The 21,953-nt window shown below is 52.0% G+C and overlaps 7 protein-coding genes across 7 annotated transcripts; 4 read left to right on the forward strand and 3 right to left on the reverse strand.

Annotated features, from left to right (window-relative positions):
• Positions 1-90: 90 nt before the first annotated feature.
• PSV08DRAFT_409364 (dipeptidyl aminopeptidase b) lies at positions 91-6,280 on the reverse strand. The gene is made up of 8 exons (XM_066093822.1): positions 5,651-6,280; positions 5,518-5,598; positions 5,310-5,468; positions 1,974-4,575; positions 1,828-1,924; positions 1,254-1,335; positions 567-1,142; positions 91-488 (listed from the first exon to the last, which is right to left on the reverse strand). The coding sequence occupies exons 1-8, from the start codon at positions 5,897-5,899 to the stop codon at positions 222-224; spliced, it is 4,113 nt and encodes a 1,370-aa protein (XP_065949203.1). The 5' UTR covers positions 5,900-6,280; the 3' UTR covers positions 91-221.
• Positions 6,281-6,403: 123 nt separating this feature from the next.
• Positions 6,404-7,578, forward strand: PSV08DRAFT_293235 (uncharacterized protein). Its single transcript, XM_014225915.2, has 4 exons — positions 6,404-6,610; positions 6,659-6,682; positions 6,738-6,797; positions 6,848-7,578. Exons 1-4 carry the CDS (start codon positions 6,578-6,580, stop codon positions 7,307-7,309), a joined length of 579 nt encoding a protein of 192 aa, XP_014081390.2. The 5' UTR covers positions 6,404-6,577; the 3' UTR covers positions 7,310-7,578.
• Positions 7,579-8,037: 459 nt separating this feature from the next.
• Positions 8,038-13,403, forward strand: PSV08DRAFT_401413 (uncharacterized protein). The gene is made up of 12 exons (XM_066093618.1): positions 8,038-8,158; positions 8,356-8,507; positions 8,557-8,613; positions 8,667-9,079; positions 9,132-9,329; positions 9,369-9,376; positions 10,331-11,940; positions 12,143-12,242; positions 12,380-12,411; positions 12,469-12,544; positions 12,678-13,222; positions 13,281-13,403. Exons 1-11 carry the CDS (start codon positions 8,087-8,089, stop codon positions 13,200-13,202), a joined length of 3,243 nt encoding a protein of 1,080 aa, XP_065949204.1. The 5' UTR covers positions 8,038-8,086; the 3' UTR covers positions 13,203-13,222; positions 13,281-13,403.
• A 294-nt stretch (positions 13,404-13,697) lies between these two features.
• On the reverse strand, positions 13,698-15,364 carry PSV08DRAFT_401414 (uncharacterized protein). The gene is made up of 2 exons (XM_014225917.2): positions 14,632-15,364; positions 13,698-14,572 (listed from the first exon to the last, which is right to left on the reverse strand). The coding sequence occupies exons 1-2, from the start codon at positions 15,078-15,080 to the stop codon at positions 13,870-13,872; spliced, it is 1,152 nt and encodes a 383-aa protein (XP_014081392.1). The 5' UTR covers positions 15,081-15,364; the 3' UTR covers positions 13,698-13,869.
• Positions 15,365-16,180: 816 nt separating this feature from the next.
• PSV08DRAFT_361745 (uncharacterized protein) lies at positions 16,181-18,571 on the forward strand (the record flags this gene model as incomplete). The annotated part of the gene is made up of 4 exons (XM_014225918.2): positions 16,181-17,106; positions 17,157-17,867; positions 17,917-18,089; positions 18,139-18,571. 4 exons carry the CDS (start codon positions 16,181-16,183, stop codon positions 18,504-18,506), a joined length of 2,178 nt encoding a protein of 725 aa, XP_014081393.1. The 3' UTR covers positions 18,507-18,571.
• A 316-nt stretch (positions 18,572-18,887) lies between these two features.
• Positions 18,888-20,513, forward strand: PSV08DRAFT_222121 (uncharacterized protein; the record flags this gene model as incomplete). The annotated part of the gene is made up of 3 exons (XM_014225919.1): positions 18,888-19,618; positions 19,678-20,341; positions 20,367-20,513. The coding sequence occupies 3 exons, from the start codon at positions 18,888-18,890 to the stop codon at positions 20,457-20,459; spliced, it is 1,488 nt and encodes a 495-aa protein (XP_014081394.1). The 3' UTR covers positions 20,460-20,513.
• A 96-nt stretch (positions 20,514-20,609) lies between these two features.
• Positions 20,610-21,858, reverse strand: PSV08DRAFT_293299 (uncharacterized protein). The gene is made up of 3 exons (XM_014225920.1): positions 21,681-21,858; positions 21,217-21,454; positions 20,610-21,133 (listed from the first exon to the last, which is right to left on the reverse strand). The coding sequence occupies exons 1-3, from the start codon at positions 21,717-21,719 to the stop codon at positions 20,706-20,708; spliced, it is 705 nt and encodes a 234-aa protein (XP_014081395.1). The 5' UTR covers positions 21,720-21,858; the 3' UTR covers positions 20,610-20,705.
• Positions 21,859-21,953: the final 95 nt, after the last annotated feature.

Here is a 21,953-nt window from a genome sequence, read left to right on the forward strand (position 1 = left end):
GTAGAGCAAAGAACAACGGACTTGGCCGCTCAAAAGCAAGGGAATTGGTATTTTCCCTTATTGCAAAACAATACAGACGTGCATAGTTATCATAAAGGTTCAAAACCGTTTGTTATTCAGAGAGAAACGATATGGAAGAACACAAGTCCTCAGTTTTCAAACACACATTACACACTACAAATTCCATATACCCAGCACTCCCATCCCTTCGCCTACAAAACCTACACACCCTCCCCAAAAATCTCCGCCCCCTCATGCCCACCCCTCTTCAGGAAAATCTTCATACTCTGCAAGACCTGTGCCTTCAAATCCGGCCTACTCAAATTCTGCCCCGCAAAGCCTCCATACGTGCTATCAAACTCAAACGGCTTGATTGCCTTCCAGATAGCCAGGACAGCAGGCGGAGGTAGAGGAATCATATTAGGATACGCCCACATGAAAGAGTAGGACGTTGTATCCGGGATACGATGGGCATTGTTGAAGCCAGACTATGGTGATGGGATTAACAACAAGTTTGACAGAGATGGAACAAGGGGTAGATAAAGCAAGGAAGGGAGGAAACCTACAGGCACACTCATAAACGTATCAGCAATAAACAACTTGCCCTCCCAATGCGCGACCGAACTTCCTTCGAAATGGCCGCCACACTGGACCATCTTAACCTCACCGCCCACCTCTTCGATCGGCGTGACACCGCGCACAAGCTTCCTTACGCCCGTCTTGTCCTCGCGGTTGAGCCATTCGGCGTCGTCTTGGCATATGTACACGGGGCACCCGAATGCGTCTGCCCACTCGAGGTGCGTGGTGTAGAAGTGCGGGTGACTGATTACAATTGCTTTCAGTCCACCTTTTGAATTGATAAAGTCAATCGTCTCCGGGTTCAGCAGCGCAATGCAGTCCCAGAGCACGTTGCCATGGCTGGTCTGGAGCAAAATGGCGCGTTGCCCGATGCCTAGTTGCTTGCGAGTAGTGCTGGAGTCGGCGAGACCGGCGGGGAGCTCCGAAGGCGTCAGAGGTTGCGTGCTGATGTAGTGGATTCGGCCATCCTTGGAGTCGGTTTCGAAGACGTTTTTCTGCGTCTGTTGGTCTTTGGCCAGACTGGTCCAGGATTGGCCCGAGGCTGGGACGTATTGGCGGGGGTCCTATGGTGTGTTAGGTTTTATATCCCCTCTTGGAGTTGACTCTTTTTTTGGTGTTTGCGGAACCAGTAAAGCGTTGATTCGTAAATATTTGTATGACGTATGTATACGTACATCGCAGATGCGGCATGTTTCAGGGTGCTGCGACAGCGGAACGTCGTATTGTGTTCCGCATGTTTCGCAGATGGCTAGGTCGCTTGGTGAGAACTTCATCTTGTGTAATCCGAGGTTTATTGTATGGTTGTATAACGTAAATGTATAGATTCATGGAACAACTGGCGTATGTCATCTGTCAAGGATGTCATAGTTGCTCTTTTATCCGACTACCAAAAGTGGGGTTCACAGAGAGGGGGTCAGCTTCTAGAGCTCAACCTAGTATCAAGGCACATCGATGATGACAAAGTCTTGGACTTCGAAGCTGGTGAATTCGTTCCATGGGCTTCGTGACTGCAGAATTGGGCCTAGCCTTGGAGACCTATCGTGGATGCCTAATAGGAAAAAATACGGTACTGTGTGACAAATTGGAGCGTACTAGACCACGAATCCGTACATTTGTCAGGATTCATCCAAACCCTCACAAACTTAGTCATTTCGTTCAAGAGAGATGATATTTGTTGCGTAATACTGAACATTTACAAAGGCCAACTGCAACGCTCCCAAAACGCCCGTTACCAAAAGCGTTCTCTACTTTTCTAGAGACTTGGCGTCAATCTGTGCTTTTGGACTTGCATTTGCAATTCTCGACCATTCGCCGTTAAAAGCATTGATAAGCCACCATCTCAATTCTGTATCTTTGTCAGTATTAACTCTTGTCTGCACAATAAAACCACTTACTGTCATAGACAATCTTGTTGGCGTTGTGGAAGTATATGCTATGGTCCGAGTCCGGGAACACATGTACGTCGTAGTTTTCAATGCCTGCAAGATCCAACCGGTCCAGTAGAGTAAGTGTGTTCTGCATGTGCACGTTGTCATCGGCAACACCATGCATGACAAGAAATCGGACATTCTTCGCGAGCGATCTCACATCAGTAATGGTCGAGTTTTCGTAGCCATCTGGGTTGTTCTGGGGCGTGTGCATATAGCGCTCTGTGTAGATCGAGTCGTAGAAGCGCCAGTCGGTAACAGGCGCAACGGCCATTCCATACTTGAACGTCTCTCCTCCATCCTGCTCAAGCGTCTTGAGGGTGTTGAAGCCTCCATAACTCCAACCCCATATAGCCAACCTATCAGCATCAACATACTTTTTGCTTGCCCAAATCTTGGCAGCTGCAATCTGGTCGTGCGCTTCGTAGTATCCAATGTTGCCTCGAGTAATGCAGCGCAGCTTGCGACCGAGGAAACCCGTACCGCGTCCGTCTACAGTGACCACAATGTATCCGAGACTCGCAGCAATGTAGGATTGGAAATCAACCTTGAATCGCTTATTCACTTCCTGCGAACCTGGGCCGCTGTATTGGTAGAACAATACAGGATACTTTTTCTTTTCGTCAAAGTGTGGCGGGCGGCGTTCGAGAACGTTGAGTTTGAAACCGTCAACGTCGATTGTCTGGTATTTGAGAATTGGCAACTCAAGTTGGCGCACTAGGCGATCGAGGTCTTTGTTTTCTTCGATTGTCTTTTCGTATTTTTCCTTGTTTGCCGATGTGCTGATGATCTTCTGCCAAGGAATTCCGGGGCCTTTGTATGATATCAAGGCATATGAACCACCGGCCGAAAATGATGCATCGTAGTACCCTGAACCGCTCTTCTCTACGACTTCGCTCTTTCCGGTGCCGTTCAGATACACAGAGTATGCATGTCGCTCCGTAGAGCCTTTCTCGGTGGATATGTAGTAGACCAGGTTGTTCTTCAAATCCACTCGGGATGGCGCCTCGACAACTTCCCATTCGCCCTGGGTGAGCAACACAGGCTTGTCACTGTCCAAAGGTGCAAAGTAGCCAATGTGGTCATAACCCTCGTGAATAACAGTGTCGATGTAGCCATCGTGTTCGCGACCGTTGGCAGGATCTGCTGGTACAAAGGTAGTTTTTTGCGAAACTTCAAACCATCCACCGTCTAATTCTGCAACGTTCTCAGTCCTGATTGTTTTTCCAGTACGTTGTTCGACGTCCATCAGCACTAGCTTGAGGATATCGCTCTCACGGTTTGTTTCCCGAACAAGTACCTGCTTTGTCTTGCCCGCCCAAACGATCTCGGTGATTAGCCTGTTGTCATCTTGGAAATCGTCCTCAATCTTGACACTGAATACCTCGCCCTTCTCAACGTCATAGAATTGCAGCGATACGATCGGATTTGGCGCGCCAGCCTTGGGGTACTTGATATCGCGAACTTCGGGATAATTTTCTTCGCCAGCCTTGGGTCTTTCTCCACTGGGCCGTGACAGAAAGTATTGGACCGGGTACGTCGGGACGGTTGATTCATCTGTGCGCAAAAAGGCAATGTACTTGCCATCTTCAGACCACCATGTTGCACTGTTGCCTTGGAAGACCTCCTCTTCGTATACCCAATCGGGAATACCATAGAACAATTCAGTTCCACCGTCCTTTGTGATTTGGATGACTTCTTTAGAGTCCAACTTGCGCAAGAACATGTTGTTGTCCCGCGTGAAAACGACAGTATCCGATTGCGGTGACAAGGAGGCCAATTGAACCACAGCTCCTGGGTTTTGTGGATCCAGAGGTTCGCCAGTTTGTGTCTCAACATCGAATATCCAGTACTTTCCTGTACCAGAGTGTCGCCAATTCTTCTGGTAATCCGACAGGACCAGTACCTTCTTGAAGTCCTTGCTTGGCCAAACATCGTTGGGATAGACAGATGTCCCGTCCACCGTGAAGCTCTTTTCTTTCATAAGTATTGTTTGTGCTTTTGTAGCCCTTGCCTTTCCCTTGCTCCTGATATCCTCGACGACCAAGTATCCCTCCTTCCCAGAGTCTCTCTCGAGCAACAAACCGTCCTCACCCGATGGGCCTGCTATCCACTCGACGCTCTGTTGTTGGGGGTAGAATCGACCACCCAGAACATCATCCATTGAAATCTTCTTTCCTGAGCCTTTTGTTGAGCTCGCGAGAGGATCGTGTGGCCGGCTCGAGACAGGCTTGTAGGTGCCGCTCATCAAGAAGAACACCAGCGCAAGCGTCCATCCTGCTACGCATGCCGTGCCTACAACCCATAACCATCTTCGCGTCTTTTTATCTACCCCTGTTGGGGTGCGGTATTGTGCGCCCTCGATATCAAACTGTTCGTGTGGGCGATTTGCATCGTCGTCGTCGTCAGTGTACTTCTCTCCACGATTCAAACGCGATGGACCGGTGACTGCTGGGTTGTTGATATGTTCGAGAACTAGCGACGTGGTGGAGATGGACGATATGGAGGCATCGGTCTCCTCTTCTGAGGTGCGCGCGGATCGCTCATCTTTGGTTAGAAGCTCCGCTTCCTCTTCAGGAAGGGCGCGGTGTCGCGGCATCGTAACTGTAACGTGGTAAATTTGAAAGAAACAGGATCACTTTGGAAATCAACGCATCCTCATAAAAGAGCAATACAGATCGCGGTAGACCACCTCCAGAAATTGGTATGTGGCTGTGAGGTGTGGTTAGGGGTTACGTGTATAAGCTAGCATGCGGAGGTGCGGAGTTCACGCGGAGGTGTCAGAGCTGGAGTTCGCCCGAAACATACCAAGCCACTCTTTGATGCAAGGGGGGAATGCCAACGCAACACAAAGAATCTAAGAGATAAATTCCTATTCAAGTCCAAACTAGGACTGCTTTAGAACGGTATAGTTTCCGCTTATTCTTTCCAACTTTCCAACTCATTAGTCCTTTCCTTGCAATGTGATAAGCCGAGCCTCTGAAGCTTTCTCACTTGAACGAAATCGTGGCCAATTTGTTGAGTAATACACCGTCCCCTAAATTTTACTGACATGACCAAGAGGCTACTTAAAACAAGGCGGTAGCTATCTTGCAGAATGCTTGTCCGAAGAATTGTCGAAGGAAGATGTTAGGCCTGGGGGAACCTGGGAAGTATCGAGTGCTAGCGTAGAGCTTTGGCTGGAGGAATCACCCGTGTCAAACAGAACGTGCTTTATCATTAGACTAAGATGGCAGCGGGCCAAGGTAATCCTGGAGTTTTGCTTAGTGGGTATTCATTAGGATTGGCTCTGAAAGTTCCTACCTCCTTCATTGTGCCTACGGCGTACATCTTATCAACTTCAGATCTCAGACCCTTGATCTTGATACGAATGTTGGTGCCCTTTTCAATAACCTGTTCTCCGTCGTCGGTCCATTGCGGCGGTGTGGCGTTCGCGTCAAACTTGATCTCGGCAGGGATCATCTATTCACTGTCAGTGAATGGGTAGGCGCATAGGGAGGTGAGAAATTACACTTCGTCCTACAAACGCTTGTAAAGAACCGCAGTCTACGAAGAAACCTGTGCGGAGTACTGAGGTGACGATGCCATCCATCTTGACACGGTTAGCTAAGCAATCCGCGGTCGCGCCCCCAATTTGCACATACCACCTCGCCTTTGTATGGCCTCCACACAACTGCCTTGTAGTGTACAACGTATTCAGCGGAGCCAGAGCCAGGCATGACTTTGCCATCGGATATGTCGAACGAGTCCAAGATGCACACTATGGTGTACTTTCCCGTACTTGATCCCTCCTCTTTCTGTAACAGTTCGCGGTGGATGTGCTGGCGAATCAGAGGACCAAAGTACGACGGGTGCAGCTGGATCGTCTTCTCGAGTTCTTTGAGAAAAAACATATTGTGCGGTATGCGACTGGCTTTGCTGACAGGGTAGAGTAGATGGGCGCGGTTTTCTTTGAGAATACGAACGGAGTAGCACAGGTGAAGGTGAATAACGGTAGAAGGCGAAGAAAGCCAGACGATGCTCCTTGGTATTATGCGACTCTAAAAGTCTTTATTCTGACGGGCCCAGTGAAGAGTCGACAGTGTGTAGTGAAGCCAGCGCGCGTGTTTCAGCGAGACGCGCCCTCGGCCTGCAAGCCAGCCCTAGTGATTATATCCAGCAGCCCATGCGCACAGCCCACAGTGTATGCGCGCTGCTCGTGGTAGTCCGGGGATACAGTGGTAGCGGATTCGGGGAAGTTTGGTGGAGGGCTGGGAAAAACAGTCGAGTGCTGCGACTTGAGCGTTGAGCTCCTGGAGATGCAGGGCTCCAGGGCTCTCGGCACGGAAAATCATTCGCTAAGGCCCAAGCAGTGACCAGACTCCCACCTGCCAGCTTGCGCACCCCCACACACCCATGCCGTGATACTAACGTTCACTTTGCGCCATCCGCACATCCTTGGGCCTCCACGGACGCTGCCCTGACTCCCCGCAACTCGTCGAGCGCTCGCATCCCCCATCCCCAAGATATGATTTAGCCGCTTGACACCCTCTCGCAACGCCAACACGAGCTCAAGTTCCGCATCCGGCACCATGTCTCTGAATCTGGAGAAACAACTTGTCTTTGTACGTCATTCTTCAACAGACACATGTATCGATCTAACTGGACAGTAGTATGGAGCATACCACCATAACAAAGTAGGCCTCTTCCGCCCGGCCGTTTTCACATGTCAGCTAACGCGCCGCCCATCAGGTTAACGTGGGAATACATATGCTTTGCGTGCCTCCCATCCTCTTGACATCTTTTCTCCTGGTACGGCCCCTGAATTGTCACCGCCCAAGCCCCACTAATCCGAATCATAGCTCACCAACACACCGGCCGTGCCGCTGCCATCATGGCTTTCCGTTCCCAATCTCCCGCTCAACGTCGGCACCGCCGGAGCTGTACTCTACTCGACCCTATATGTCCTCATGGAGCCTGTCGCAGGAGCCATGATTGCCCCGATCCTTATCGGTAGCACCGCTTATGCGAATCACCTCACGTCCACGTATGGCGCATCAGTCAACTCCTGGGCTGGCGCAATCAACATTGCATGCTGGATTGCGCAGTTTGTCGGGCATGGAAAGTTTGAGGGAAGGGCGCCAGCATTGCTAGACAATCTCATTCAAGCCATCTTCCTGGCTCCATTCTTTGTCTGGTTCGAGGTTCTCTTCATGCTCGGCTACCGTCCAGAGCTCAAACGTCGTATAGACCAGGCTGTTGAGCAGGAGATCCAGAAGTTTCAGAAGAGCAAGGAAAAGGGTCAGAATGGCTCGGCAAAATAATTCGATACTTGAAATATGGATTTGATGGCCAGAGCACAAGTGAGGCATAGTGATGTCTCTACCCAAGGTAATAGAAGGATGCGTTCAGGCGGCACTGCCCTAGGATGCGCATGTAATGTATGGATACTACAGCAGAGTGAGCATTGCATGGTGCAAGGCGTATACGGAGTTGTGTCGCCTATGGTTGTTAGTTTTGCACATTTTGTCTGTATATTCCTGCTGGAGGGGTTGCAACATAGTAGGATACCAATCTATACCGTTGTTCGCTCAGACTAGTGTGTTAACGTGTACCAATTCGTTACAAGGTGTCTTTTCTTTGGAAGTACGTTGTGAGCCTTACAAGTGATATTCCCATGGCTGAGGATTCGATCCTTGAATTGTACGTCGAGATTGTGACAGCCAATCGATAAGGCAGCTTGTGGGATGTGAGCTTGTGTTCCACACAGTAGCCACTCTCATACAGGAACTCGCAGGGGCCAGCCGCTTTCTTTTTACCAATTGAAGTCTCCGGACCTTCATTTTCCAGCTTGTGACCTCACCAAATCTCCTCGAATTTGAGCGTCGATGTCGTGGTAAAGTTGGAGCTCGGTTGAGAAACGGCTTTTTTAGGATTAGTGGTTGACGCCAAGGTCCGCGCTTTCCTTCCGAACCGCAGGACTTTCTTCCTCACAGCAGAGCTCCCATCCTCAACTCCATCACCATCTCCCCTCTTCCATACCTGCATCAATCTCAATTGGTTGCAGAGCTACCGAAATAGTCTCTTGAGCAGCTGCAGCCATGTTCTCAAGGGCCATCCGCCAGTCGAGCCGCCGGGTCGCTGCAATCTCTGCCACCAGCAGGATTGCTTCGGTAAGTCCATCGCAACTGTCTGCAATTGCGCCTTCCCCCGGTCCAGCCATCGTCCGCTATTCATGGAACCGATTTCCGATGCCATTGGCTCCACAATGGCGCTTTGTTGATGGAAGTGGGCGGCCTGCGCAGCACTGCGGCGGGACCAAGCTCCCCTCTTCCGAAGATGCAGCGCTGACGGCTTTTTCTACCAACAGACTCGCGCTCCCGCATTCACCAACGCCACGCGCTTCTACGCTTCCGACGCAAAGGCGACCCCAACCGAAGTTTCCTCCATCCTTGAGCAGAGGATCCGCGGTGTCCAGGAGGAGACCAGCCTCTCCGAGACTGGACGTGTTCTCTCCGTCGGGTAAGCCGTCAATGCAAATAAATAGGCAAGGAAACTGACCGCAGGACAGTGACGGTATTGCTCGTGTCCATGGCATGAACAATGTCCAGGCCGAAGAGCTTGTCGAGTACGCCAAGTCCACAACACTATTTCCCCACGGTCTAGCTAACACCCGCCCAGGTTTGCCTCCGGTGTCAAGGGCATGTGCATGAACTTGGAAGCCGGTCAGGTCGGTGTTGTGCTTTTCGGTTCCGATCGTTTGGTCAAGGAGGGCGAGACCGTCAAGCGTACCGGTCAGATTGTCGACGTTCCCGTTGGCGAGGCTCTTCTCGGACGTGTCGTTGACGCTCTCGGTAACCCCATTGATGGAAAGGGTCCCCTCAAGACCAGTGAGCGCCGCCGTGCCCAGCTCAAGGCTCCTGGTATCCTGCCCCGCCGCTCCGTCAACCAGCCCGTACAGACTGGTCTCAAGTCCGTCGACGCCATGGTTCCCATTGGACGTGGTCAGCGTGAGTTGATCATTGGTGACCGTCAGACCGGAAAGACTGCCGTCGCTCTCGATGCCATGCTCAACCAGAACAGGTGGAACAAGGGTAGGAACTTATTGCATTTACAGCAAGATACGGTACTGACATGAATTGCAAGGTACCGACGAGACCAAGAAGCTGTACTGCATCTACGTCGCCGTTGGTCAGAAGCGATCCACCGTCGCTCAGCTTGTCAAGACTCTCGAGGAGAACGATGCTATGAAGTACACCATTGTTGTTGCTGCTACCGCTTCCGAAGCTGCTCCTCTTCAGTATATCGCACCTTTCACTGGTTGCTCAATGGTAAGTCTAGCATGTGAGTTTTCACGCGTGGCCAATGACTAATGTTTCATAGGGAGAATGGTATGTGAATTTTTCTTTGCTGTTGTAATTTGTAATTCCTGACCGCCTTTACCTTTTTGTTTGCATCTGCGCGGGCTTTGTTCTTATTTACTCTGGTTTCTGTATTTCTGGTTTATTTCTGGGTTTCTTCTCTCGGTTTTCTTTTGTATTTATTTCATCTTCTTTTCTACCTCTACCGGCATTGGTCGCGATGAACGCGCCGTTGCCTGCCGTGGATCTGGAACCGGACTGAACCTTCACCTGGACGCTGTCCATGTTTTACAGGCATGCTATCTTCATGCCTGGTATCTTTTACTGTTTACACTCACCCACTCGTCCATAACGGGTCCAACCAGCATTGTTGGTAGGCTGGCCTGGGGCGGTTCCAGACATTCAGACCGCCCCGGCCATGCCCTCCGCCATTTACAACCACCTGCTCTTCTATAGCGGTGTGTTTTGGCATTGCTCTGGCCACGCGCCATGGCCATTTGCTCTTACCCAGCGGCCTCGCGCCTTCCTCTAGACACGACCCCGCACCGTAAACAACCCATCGCGGTGCCCGTCGCGTGCCTTCCCTCGCGATGGGTGTCTCAGCCCAATGGCCGTCAACCTGGGTGCCAAATTTTTCCGCCTCCTCGACTCGGTCCTCTCCCTCAGCCTGAAGTCACTGTAGTTACTTTAGTCACTCCAGTCACTTCCCGGTAGTCACCTCGGGATCCTAAGAGTCCCAGCACTTCCCGGTAGTCACCTCGGGATCCTAAGAGTCCCAGCACTTTCCGGTAGTCACCTCAGGATCCTGAGAGTCACTCCAGTCACTCCAGTCACCCAGCACTTTAGTCGACCCGGGAGTCACCTCAGTCACTCCAATCGTCCCGGGAGTCACCTCAGCCTTCCTGCAAGTCACCCCAATCGCTTCTGCCGATCCGGGAGTCACCTCAGGAGTCACTCCAGCACCCCGGCACTCACCAGCTCCAGTCATTCACTATGGCGGTGCTATCAAAGGTGGAGCAAACCGAGGAGCTCCGTAAGTGGTTCGACAACAAGGTTTTCGACGCTGTCCAACTCGATGCCCCTCACTGGTGGCGTGAGCCTGCCTTCAAAGCCTCATTTGGCCAGGAGGATGTGTTCCGGGACGTCTGCCGGCAAGACCGTCATTGGTTTGCCGAGGGTCTTCTCGAGGTGCTCAATTCCCCGACTCCCCCCTCGCTCGACTACTTCCGTTCTCTCCCGGTAGCCATTCCCAAGATGTGGAAGAAGCACTGGGTCGTCTACCTGCACATCTACGAGCGTGAGGGCCGGAAGCCTCGCCTCTACATTGGCTCCACTACTTCCGAAGGTGGTGCCCACGCCCGGCTCTCTCATTACATCAATCCTGGTGGCAGCGCTATTCCCCGCCTCGTCCGGGAAGCCATCAAGGAGGGCTTCACCAGGACTCACACGACCATTCTCTGCTACAGCCAGATCCCGGAAGTACGTCACCGCCCCAAGACCAGCCAGCGCTATCTCGGCGTCGAGGGTATCTTCCAGATGTTGTTCTTCGCTTGCCGGTACGACAAGTTCGAGCCCAACTGGATCGACATGGTGCCCTGGTCCCGGGAGGATGTCGAGTGGGACCCCCTCTGCATCCGCACTGCCTTCTCTGAGTACGGCCACCGTGACCTCGACATTACCCCCGAGGAGTTCGAAGTGATGCAGGCTGCGAGAGACGAGTATCGCAAAATGATGAGACCTATCCAGGGCAAGATGTACCGGGAGACACACAGGGAGTACCGTGCTGCACAGATGAAATCGAGCCGGGCTGCCAAGAAAGCTTCCGGGAAGTATGAATACAAGCCCTGCAACAAGTCATTCCGTTCCCCATCCGAGCTCAAGCTTCATGAGAACAATAGCCGGCACAAGAAGGTAATGGAGAAGCTCGCCAAGGGTGAGTCTCTGGAGCCATCCCGGGCGTATAAAAACCGAGCTGCACTCAAGGCCCGGTCGCTCGCATCCAAGCGCTTCCACTGCGACGTCTGCAACACCAGCTACCCAGTCCGGGAGAACCTCCTGAAGCACTACAAGACCGACATGCACAAGAAGGCTGTCGCTGCCGCCGCTGCTGCTAAGAACGCCCGTTCCCGGGAGAAGGAAGTTGGCACTGTTCCCGGCACCACCGCTCCCGGCACCACCGCTCCCACTGTGAGTCCGTTCTTTGCTCCAACCAGCACGACCGCTACCAAGCCTAACAAGGCTGTCGCTGCTGCCGGCACTGCCCCTTCCAAGATGCATCCGTTCTTCGCTCCAACCAGCACGGCCGCTACCAAGCCCAGCAAGGTCGTCGCTGCTGCCGGCCCTGCCCCTTCCAAGATGCACCCTTTTTTCGCTGCTGTCGGAAATGCCCGTCCCAAGGAGGTTGCTCCCGCTGCCGGCTCCGAGCCTCTCGACCTTCCTGCCCCCAAGTCTCAGGGCTTTGGTGCATCGGCCCTCAGAACCCAGGGCCTCGGTGGCAACTCCGATTCCGAGTACGAGTACACCGACGACTCCGACTCGGACGTTTCCATGGACGACGTCCAAGAGGACGACTCCCTCTCCCTCGAGGATTGGGAGTAGGCCACACCCCACGGATCTCCTAGTATATTTTTGTTGGAATCTTTCTCATTTACTTTTCATTTCCCGGACATGTCGGGTTCATCTGCACATCATGTTTACGGCTCATGTTTTTTATCTACACTCATGTCTGCTTTCAAACGCGCCGGTTATTTCCGGCGGTGTTCACTTAATGTTTATTTCAGCCTAACCCCCACCCAGGTTCCGCGACAACGGCAAGCACGCCCTCATCATCTACGACGATCTTACCAAGCAGGCCGTCGCCTATCGCCAGATGTCTTTGTTGTTGCGCCGCCCTCCTGTAAGTTCCCGCACGGACCACCACACCACACGCACAGACCACCACACCCATCATGCATCCAACCCATCCCAACTCAACACCAGCCCACCCCAACCCACCCCAAACACTTCTATTGACTATTTCTAACTGTTTAACAGGGCCGTGAAGCTTATCCCGGGGACGTCTTCTAGTCGGTCGCCCTTTTTCTTCAAATCCGATCGACCTGAGTTGTGCTAACCTTTGACAGTCTCCACTCCCGCCTACTTGAGCGTGCTGCCAAGATGAATGATAAACTTGGAGGAGGTTCCCTCACCGCCCTTCCTGTAATTGAGACGCAGGGGGGGGACGTTTCTGCTGCACGTATCCCTTTTTCCTTTGTTGTCGTCGTTTGAAAATTCCGAGTTTTGAGAATTTTCGGTTGGTGTTGGGGGGTCACGTGGCTAACTTTTGACATAGTACATTCCGACCAACGTCATTTCCATCACCGACGGCCAGATCTTCTTGGAGGCTGAGCTCTTCTACAAGGGTATCCGTCCCGCCATTAACGTCGGTCTCTCTGTCTCTCGTGTCGGTTCCGCTGCCCAGGTCAAGGCCATGAAGCAGGTCGCTGGTTCCCTCAAGCTCTTCTTGGCCCAGTACCGTGAAGTCGCTGCCTTTGCCCAGTTCGGTTCCGATCTCGATGCCGCTACCAAGCAGACCTTGGCCCGTGGTGAGCGTCTTACCGAGCTCCTCAAGCAGAAGCAGTACTCTCCCATGGCCGTCAACGAGATGGTTCCCCTGATCTACGCTGGTATCAACGGTCTCCTCGACAACGTACCAACCAGCAAGATCCTCCAGTGGGAGGCTGACTTCCTTGCCCACCTCCGATCAAACGAGTCCGACATGCTCGCCCAGATCGACCGGGAAGGTGCTCTCAGCAAGGAGCTCGAGGCTAAGCTGAAGGAGGTTGCCCAGAGCTTCACCAAGAGCTTCGTTGCATAGATGGGTTGAAGGATGGAAGAGTGTGTACGGTCTATTCCAATGTTCTGAGGGGCCAAAAAGCGCTGATTGGTCTTTGAGAATAGATGTATAATAGAAGATGCGTCTTCACCATCAGCTGTCAATGGAAGATTTGCTTGTTCACTTCACGGATGGCTAGGTATCGCACGCCTGTCTCTATCATCAACGACGACTACTCCTTGTGATTCTGCATGCCCCTTTTAGCGCCCATGTGCGAGTCCGTTCCTGCCTATAGAGATGGTGTTATGGAATGGGCTATATGACAATTGAATGTTTTCTCATGTTATCCATGCTTGACTGTCTACTTTGTGATTCTGTTGAGACGGTGCTAACAATGTTCAACATGAAGCGTGCTAGCGGGCTCGACATCACTACTTCTTTGTCCTAGCACTACTTGCCGTCTTAATTTTCTTCTTCGACATGTAGTGTTGACTGTATCCCCAAAAGGGAGTGGTAACAGGACAGCCACAGAGATTTCGGAATCACTGTTGTCAATTGTACTAGGCACTACTATCAACCTTGTTGGCTATTCATCTCATGCGGCGTTGGAATGCGGATCTGATTGTTCAAATTGTTTGACGCCATTGTCCAGTCTAAGCCATCTGACTGCATTATCCAAACACCATCAATCTATCCAATAGATGCCTGTCTACTTCTTTGTTCCTTGGTGTTGCTCCTCTCCTTCGCTTGTATCGCCATCTTTAAAGGGGTCGTCACCAATCTCCACCGCATCACCTGTCTCAGGGGGCTCATCGTGATACTCGTCGTCCCATGCTGTCCTCAGACTAATGTCATCATCATCTTCGCGTAACCGCTCGGCAGCTTCCAGCGCGCCCGGGTCATCGTGATATTCATTCTCCAAGTCCTCGATGCTTACACGTCGGACACCAGCGCGCTCTTCAGCCTCAAGCTGGGCAGCGCGGGCCTTTGTCTTGCGGTAAACTAGCCAGCCAGTGGTTACGCCCGCAATCAGTCCGATAATGATGGAGATGTAGGACAGTGCCTTTGTGCGCGGGTCCATCTTGCCTCCGCTCTCGGCAATCTTTTCCAACTGGGCACCGATGAAGACGTGGAGCATCAACTTGGGCGACACAATGGCAGTAGCAAGAGCATAAGACGCCCAGTGTACGGTTGGAAATGTGGCGACGGCGCCATTGGATATGGAGTATGGTAGTGGACACAGGCGGTACATGATGAGGAGTTTGATGCCATCATGCTTGAGGGTCAGAGAGAGGGCGGCGAAGCGGGTGTCGTTTGCTACGAGGCGGTGGACCATGGATTTGAGAAGCGTGCGCGAAAGGAGAAACGATGCAGTGCTGCCAGCGACTGATGCTGTTGCTGCTATGAACCATCTGTATCGAGTCAGCTTACTGTCAAGGGTCGCCTGGTAAAATTGCTGGTTTAAACCCACCCATTTGGAAAGCCATAAACGAAACCGGCAATGGTAAGGAGACTGGAGTATCCAATTAAAGGTGGAAAGGAGACGACGAATATCAGGGCCCATAGTATCAGCCAGCCTGCTGTGACATCCCTCCACTTCTTCGCCATCGGCAGCAGGGCGCCGAATATCCGTTCACCGAACACCAAGAACAGTATGCCGCCCACTAATAAAAGTATATTCCCTATAATGAACAGTACTCTCTTGGCAGGTGAGAGTTTGTTGTACTGGTCCAGGGCTCGTCGCGAGTATTTGTCCCAGTTGCCCATTGCGCGTTGCCGCCATGTGGTTTGTTGGCTGCTATGCGAGGCGCTGCGCCGGAAGGTGGACGATTGTCGCTGACTCCATATTGGCGTCTCACCCGTTTCCTCATTCTCAAGCGGAAGCGCGAGGGCGCGCACATCATAATCGGTCGCTGGCATAGCTGCCTCGGTGTTTATGCGCTGTGGTGGCCTGGATGGAGCGACCCGGGCGTACGCGGAGGTAAGGAAGATGTAATGGCAGGTGATGGGGGAAGGGACTGTCAGTTGGAACGGCTCAAAGGGGACATTCCGTGGATTGGTAATCGGGCGTCAGAAACAATCGAGGGTGTTGGTGTAAGATGCTAAAGCTAGTGCTGGTGCTGGACAGCTTTTGGTTTCATCGTCATCCCGGGCGGACGAACAATGATGCACCGCCGCATCCGCTCTGCATTAGGCGCGTACATGAGATGTGCCGGGACAGCCACGGAGCCGCAGCGTGGCTGAGTCCTTTTATCCAAGGACTCGAAGATGGCGTGATTCGAAGAGCACACGTAGTTTGTTTTGCGCAGACGCGCAGGGCTTGCTGCAGGTAAGCTACCACATGCCAGTCATGGTGTGGATACGGGATGTACATAGACGCTGCACGCACGTGACTCTGGCTAGCCTCAGCCTCCGAAGTGTGGCGCCCCCCTCAATTTGGCCTGTTAGCAAAAGAGGGTTGAGGCATATGTAGCAGCTTCGTTTCGTGGTGTCGAGGCTCCAATTGCCCATCAACCCGTCGCCAGCCTTGTCCATCCCGCATCTGGCCAAGACTCTCCCTCTCATACCGTTCCCATCCGAATGCATCTCGAGGCTCCGAGGGCCATGTAGGGACTGCTGGGATTCCAGTGTGCAGATTGCCTGTTCCCGCTGTATGGTTGACCTGCTGCACGGTGCAGGCTCCCCCCACCCCTACCTACGTAGTTGAGCGGCCTGAGCCTAGTCCCTTGAGCTTCATTCGCGCTCGCGATCGCCCGCCCCCCAAGGCATACATTGGCTTTGTCCTCTTCGGCGCACTCGCTGTGTGTCCTGCAGACAGAAAGCTGTAGGACAAACTGTTTGCCCTTCCCGTTGCTGCTTCACTCTTCTGAACGCGCCGGTCGCTCTGCCAATAACCGCAGTACTTAATCAGTCCGACGGCCTCCTGTCTCGACCTCGCTCTCTACCCTCGTCCATCCCACGCGCCCCCCTCACCGCCATATCTACCATTCCCTTTTTTTCTGCATCTGCAACTAATCAACATGGTCGCAGACGATTTGTATGAAAAGGCTCTGCCTGTACTGCAGGATGATGCCTTAGACGAGGAGGACAAGACGGACAAGCTCGAGGAGCTCATGCGCAAGGAGACCAATCTCACGGGCAAGTCTCTCGAGAACATTGTCCTCGACTGCCTATGGCGTTACCGCGATGCCGGCAGCTCATCCAGCTCTCCACCCAGCCGCCATACCGTCATCCGCCGGCCATCGCCAGCCCCGTGGCAGGCCAACCGCGCCCCGACTCCTGTTAACAACTCTCCACGCATGATACATCCCCCTCCAGGCTTTGGAATAGGCCCTCCTGGCTTTGCGCGCACAAAGTCTTCAACCGCATCACCTTTTACTTCCCCACGACCCTCGCCACGGCTTGCTTTTTCAACACCCCATATTCCCCACAGCCCCAGCCTGAGCGCATACCAATTCAGCGAATGCGCCAGCCCGAACACAGAAACATATGGTGATCTTGATACACAGTCGGTGGATTGGCTAGTCAACGAGGACATTGCAGGCACCGAGTCGTCGTACGTAGGCGATGGTACGCTCAATGGTGCCGCCGCTGAATGGGTTCAGCCGCAAACTATGGATATGGGCCCCTATGACATGTTACGCTCAATCCTGCGTGACGACCGGTCAGACGAGGAGCTAGAAAAAGTCCTCGAGGCCAACGGCTACGACCTCAGTGCTGCTCTGCTTGCGTTAATGGGTCAGCAGATGGAGGCATCACAGCTCCCCGCTACGCCTGCTGAGCACTCTGGATATCTCATTGGAAAGTCCATGGCCCCGACTTTTAGACCTGCTACGCCAATTGGGCAGCAAAAGAGCAATATTGTGTGCAAGTACTTTTTGTCCAACGGTCATTGCGCTAGGGCGGATTGCCGGTTTGCTCATGACACAAGCAAGACTTTGTGCAAGTAGGTATCTAGTATCCGTCGAAGCCTATTCAAATCTAACATGTGGTCAGGTATTTCCTCAACGGTAATTGTCTGGCTGGAGATACTTGTCTTTTCTCACATGACCCTTCTGCTCTCATGGCTCGTATGGCAGTTTCAGATGCCTCAACCTCGCCATTGCCCAATTTCCAGATGTCCGACTATGAATTCCCCACTCTTCACTACAATGGCTCTCCCCTAGGTACACCATCTATATCAACTACCGAAGCAACTGCCTTAGAACAACTCTATGGTTTTACGAGTGGTGGTCCTACACGTCCTCCACCCGGTCTTAGCCCCTATGCTAATTTCACGCCTGGAGCCGGCAGTCGGCCTCAATCAAGGACAGGCAGCCGTCAAGTTTCCCGTGCAACCACACCCTCTGTGCTCGCAGTCGACGACAAGGACGCTTTTCCTGCCTTGGGCTCTGCTGCAGCTGCAAAGACTGGAAAGCGACACCACGGAAAGCGGGGTGGTCACGGCAACAAGGATATTCCAGGACCAAACCTCGCAGACGTTGTCCGCATGTCGCCTTCGCCAGCCCCTGCAACTCCCGTTCGAAAGGGTCTACGACCAACCAAGAGTTTCAATGGTTCTCGCGAGAATAGTGCGGCTGCACAGGCAATTCCCGCTCCCCAGCACATTCCGTGGCTAGTCACTGGTGAAAAAGGTAATCAGGCATATCTCGATGCTCGTGCCGAGGCTTTCAAACACGGCAGTCTGCGGAATAAGTTTTTGCAGAGGTAAGTCATTGTTAGAGTGTACGAGTGAGAACGTACTGACACGTATTAGTGCTGCACAGGCCTGGAACCGTAGTGACTCGCGCGCGGCCAAGGCTCTTAGCCTTAGAGGACAGACTGAGAACAACCTGATGCGTGAGGCTCATAGGGAAGCTGCCCGTATTCTATACGAAGACCGTAACAAGGATAATGATAGCTCAAGAGAGCTGTATGTTGATCTTCATGGTACGTACACATCTAGTCAGGGATAGCAATCATTGCTCATACCTCTCAGGTTTGCATCCAGATGAATCGGTATCGTATCTCGAGGGTATTCTGCTGAAGCATAGCTCATCTTCCCGCCCGGTTTATGCCATTACTGGAACTGGTCACCATTCAAAGAATGGCAAGGACAAAGTTGGAAAGGCTATCCGAGGTTTCTTGAATGAGTGGAGATATGCTTTCCGTGAGTTCTCTGTGCCTGGCGATCGTAACAATGTCGGCGGCATTCTTGGTATCGACCCGAGTAGCTATGACAAATCCGTTGCAGAGCGGGCAAAGGAGTCGGAATCAGATGCAGACAGTAAGAAGGACACCAAGATCCGCATCATGAAGAGAGATGATGTAGGTGATGTACCGAAAGAGCTTAAGCGGACTGCTTAAGCCTACTGGGTTGGATGTGGGAGGGTACTTGATAGGTAGCAAGAAATAAGAAAGACTTTACTACATTCCTGGCGCTTTCGTTCTCTCATAGGCGAAGGTCTTGGAGTCGGGACTAAGCGGCTTGCGGGGTGTCTAGATGAGAGAGGTAGGTACGGCATAGGGCGCGGCTTCCTTGTAGCTTTAGCTCATTCTCTCTCACTTCAGCACACCCCTGACCTTGCCCTCGATCTGCTTTTTCCAGCGAGTCGAAGCCGTCCAGCTGTACTCCATATACGGTGTCCCAGGGACTCATTTGGTCAAGTCTGCCTTCACTCTGCCGCCATTTCCGCGAGTCAACTGACCTTATATCAACTTCACGCTTCAGCAGTCACCGTCTTTATCATGACGTCTCGCCGACCTAGCACGGCTAACGATGCAGGCTCATCACGTATGTCTTTAACATCAGTAGAGGCACTGCTCTGGGGACCGGAAATGAAAAAACAACATGCATTCCTTCTCACAGAGATGCGTGCACTTCAGAAACAGAATGAAGGCTACGATGCTCGCATACGAGTTACTGAAGCTGTTGCAGCAGCCACAGAAGCCACCGCAGCACGAATTCGTCACTTGGAACAACAACTCGCTGCCATCGAGGCGGAAAACAATGACAGGACTTTCGAGAAGTGGGCTTCGGGCGAAATGACGCGACTGAGTGTTTTCGTCGATACCAACAAGAACATCAGAAAAAAGCAGACTGAGCTCGACAACAAGGTATTGAGCATATCAGAAACGTTGGGGAAGCTCTCACATAGACCTATGGAATTGGACACTGTCCTCCGACGCCTTGAAATACTTGAGCATAGTCGCAAAGAGGATGCCGATCGGATCCAAAATTTGGAAGGAGAGATCGGCCGTCTCAGGTCTGTACGGGAAAGCGAAACTACTGATAACTTGTGTTCAATAGCGGGGCCAACTTCAAAAACATACACCGGGACAGAATTGATAGATTCACAGCTGCTTAATTGTGGGATAGTGGACGAAACGACTGGACCGAATGGCGAGTCAACACTCCTTTCGCAAACAACCCCACGCGAGGAATTGCAAGTCCCTCAAACTCCTGTGATACGAACAACGTGAGTACTAGCTCAAAAATATTGTGGTTGTTAAATTAATCACTGACCACGACTTGCAGAATCCATGGTGCGACCGTTGTTGTATCTCCTACCGAAGACTGGCTTCTTCCACCAGCTAGACCGAGGCTATTGCAAAGACCCTCAATCCATGATGCAAAAGTACCACGCCCTATAGAAGAGGAGATTTTAGAGCCATCACCGGCCGAGAATTTATGTTCCAATATAGGCCATGCCTCTCCACCACCTACACAGCTTGTTTTTAGAGGGCGACAACGCAAGAAGCCTATGCCTACGCTTGCGCCACAGCAGAAGGGTGCTCCGATTCCTAGAGACGAAGCTCCAGCAAGCGTAGCCCCAGCCACACAGCTCGTAGACAGGAGACCACTCCGAAAGCGGAAGCAACCCCATCCCGAGCCTCAATCACAGCGACTAACGCGTTCTTCGGCTAAGAAAATGGAAGCGAGAGAGTGTGAGATGCAGGCATCGATAGGATTGAACAATGTACCAAGAGTTCAATCGACACCTAAAATTGAGCCGATATCCTCACCACGGAAGAAATTGAAGGCCATTGGTTCACCAAAAAAGAAGAAAACTTCCACTCCCCCTCCGGTGGTCACATGTCCAGAAGTTCAAAAAAGACTAATAGTGAAACTACCATCTCCACGAAAACCAAATCGTGTCGATACTGGTCTCATAAACCATTCACCAAGTGAAGCGGCCAGGGTAAGGAAATCACCGCGAAAAGCAGGAACTGGACCACGATCATCCTTCAAAACACCTAAGACTCTCGCGAGCTCTCGGAGTAGGCAGCCTCAAGATGAATCAGTCGCCATTCCGGTGAGGAAAAAAGGACCAAACTGCGCCGCCAGCGACAACTCCCATTTGTCATCTCGAACAGCGAGCCCTGAAAGGCATAACTTCCTTGAAAGAGCATAGTCCTAGCAGTCATTCCAATATTGAAGAATAGCCACAGTTGAGGAAGTGCTATATCAGATATGCAAGGTCTTGATATCTCCAGAGGTCTCTAGGGCGCTCGTGACCTCTGGGATTTGTGCATGTGACACTACGGAGCAGGCTACGCGTTACCTTATGTCTCCTTGAACTCATATATACCCTCTCTATCTGCAACTGGAACTTCCATGTTGGCCTCTTCGATATCCTTTCCATCAACTTTAAGACCCGCACGCATGATATCACCAGTCTTTACTGGACCTACACCTTTTGGCGTACCCGTAAGGACAATGTCGCCTTTCTCTAGCGTCATTACTCTACTAATGTCGCTTAGCTGTCGCGGAATGCGGAAAAGCATGAGTTCGGTGTTGTCAGACTGCTTCATCTCGTTATTGACAGTAAGCCAAAGATGGGCATTCTGGGGATTTGGAATCCGGTTCTTGGCGATGAAGTTACTGATAGGCATGAAGGTATCAAAGCCTTTGGCGATGGACCAGGGGAGACCTTTCTTCTTGGCTTCGTCTTGCACATTGCGCGCCGTCATATCAATAGCGAGAATGTAACCTGTTCGGGAGAAATGTTAGTCTTATATTGTCGTTATCTACTGCATATTTCAAGTAGGGGTTTAGTTGTTACTTCGAACATACCTTCAATGGCATCTATAGCGCCTTTGGTGTCCTCTGGGTGGAGATCCCGAACTGTCTTGCCCATGACGAGGCCTAGCTCAACCTCGTAGTGCATGATCACACCCCAAGGTCGTAGCACAGGCCCCGCGCCAGGAAGCAGTATAGACGATGGGGGCTTGAGAAAGAAGAAGGGTTGCTTGGGAGTTGCACTCGAGAGCTCCTTGATGTGATCGGCATAATTTCTGCCTATACACATTACCTTTGAGAATGTTAGCCATGTTCCCAACCTGCAACCTACTCCCTGTCTACCCAGCTCCAACGATTGATTGTTGACAGGTATAAGGACTCCCACAACAATAAGAACAGCAGCCCTCCGGTCTCTTTCAGTGTCTCCTTCTGCTCTGGTTGCTTATGTCGAATTTCATGAAATCTTCCCAATTCCTCATACACTCGTTTACTGATCATGCGTCGAACACAGTACATACCTTACGGCAATTAGCCCGAATAGCTTGTATACTAGCCATGCTAACCAATTGGTATCCAAAATGACTGTACTAAGAACAATGTGGTCAAACCAGAGGGTTATCGGCAAAGCTCAAGCAAGCGACGTGATGAAGTAGCTAGGAAAGACGTTGCGCGACTTCGGTAAAGCACTCACCCGGCAATTGACGGGGGTGGTGCTCCACGAAAAAACCACGCTACTACGGGCTGTGAACCGAACGTGGGGCAGGCGCGATTGGCAACGTCAGAGCTTCCCT

The sequence above is a fragment of the Bipolaris maydis genome, assembly GCF_028858645.1.
Source record: "Bipolaris maydis strain C4 unplaced genomic scaffold PSV08scaffold_6, whole genome shotgun sequence".
Lineage (NCBI taxonomy): Eukaryota > Fungi > Ascomycota > Dothideomycetes > Pleosporales > Pleosporaceae > Bipolaris > Bipolaris maydis.

Coding starts and splice junctions, on each gene's coding strand:
- PSV08DRAFT_409364 (XM_066093822.1), bottom strand. CDS start 5,899: ATGTTTTTTCTCAAAGAACTCGAGAAGACGATCCAGCTGCACCCGTCG. Junction 1,336..1,827: donor GACGCCAAGTCTCTAGAAAA/GTAGAGAACGCT, acceptor GTTCTCACCAAG/CGACCTAGCCATCTGCGAAA. Junction 489..566: donor ATACGTTTATGAGTGTGCCT/GTAGGTTTCCTC, acceptor CCATCACCATAG/TCTGGCTTCAACAATGCCCA.
- PSV08DRAFT_293235 (XM_014225915.2), top strand. CDS start 6,578: ATGTCTCTGAATCTGGAGAAACAACTTGTCTTT. Junction 6,611..6,658: donor TGGAGAAACAACTTGTCTTT/GTACGTCATTCT, acceptor ACTGGACAGTAG/TATGGAGCATACCACCATAA. Junction 6,798..6,847: donor TCTTGACATCTTTTCTCCTG/GTACGGCCCCTG, acceptor TCCGAATCATAG/CTCACCAACACACCGGCCGT.
- PSV08DRAFT_401413 (XM_066093618.1), top strand. CDS start 8,087: ATGTTCTCAAGGGCCATCCGCCAGTCGAGCCGCCGGGTCGCTGCAATC. Junction 8,614..8,666: donor CAGGCCGAAGAGCTTGTCGA/GTACGCCAAGTC, acceptor ACACCCGCCCAG/GTTTGCCTCCGGTGTCAAGG. Junction 12,412..12,468: donor TATCCCGGGGACGTCTTCTA/GTCGGTCGCCCT, acceptor AACCTTTGACAG/TCTCCACTCCCGCCTACTTG.
- PSV08DRAFT_401414 (XM_014225917.2), bottom strand. CDS start 15,080: ATGCCAGCGACCGATTATGATGTGCGCGCCCTCGCGCTTCCGCTTGAG. Junction 14,573..14,631: donor GTTTATGGCTTTCCAAATGG/GTGGGTTTAAAC, acceptor GACTCGATACAG/ATGGTTCATAGCAGCAACAG.
- PSV08DRAFT_293299 (XM_014225920.1), bottom strand. CDS start 21,719: ATGGCTAGTATACAAGCTATTCGGGCTAATTGCCGTAAG. Junction 21,455..21,680: donor TTCGGGCTAATTGCCGTAAG/GTATGTACTGTG, acceptor ACATTCTCAAAG/GTAATGTGTATAGGCAGAAA. Junction 21,134..21,216: donor CGCTATAGATGCCATTGAAG/GTATGTTCGAAG, acceptor TCTCCCGAACAG/GTTACATTCTCGCTATTGAT.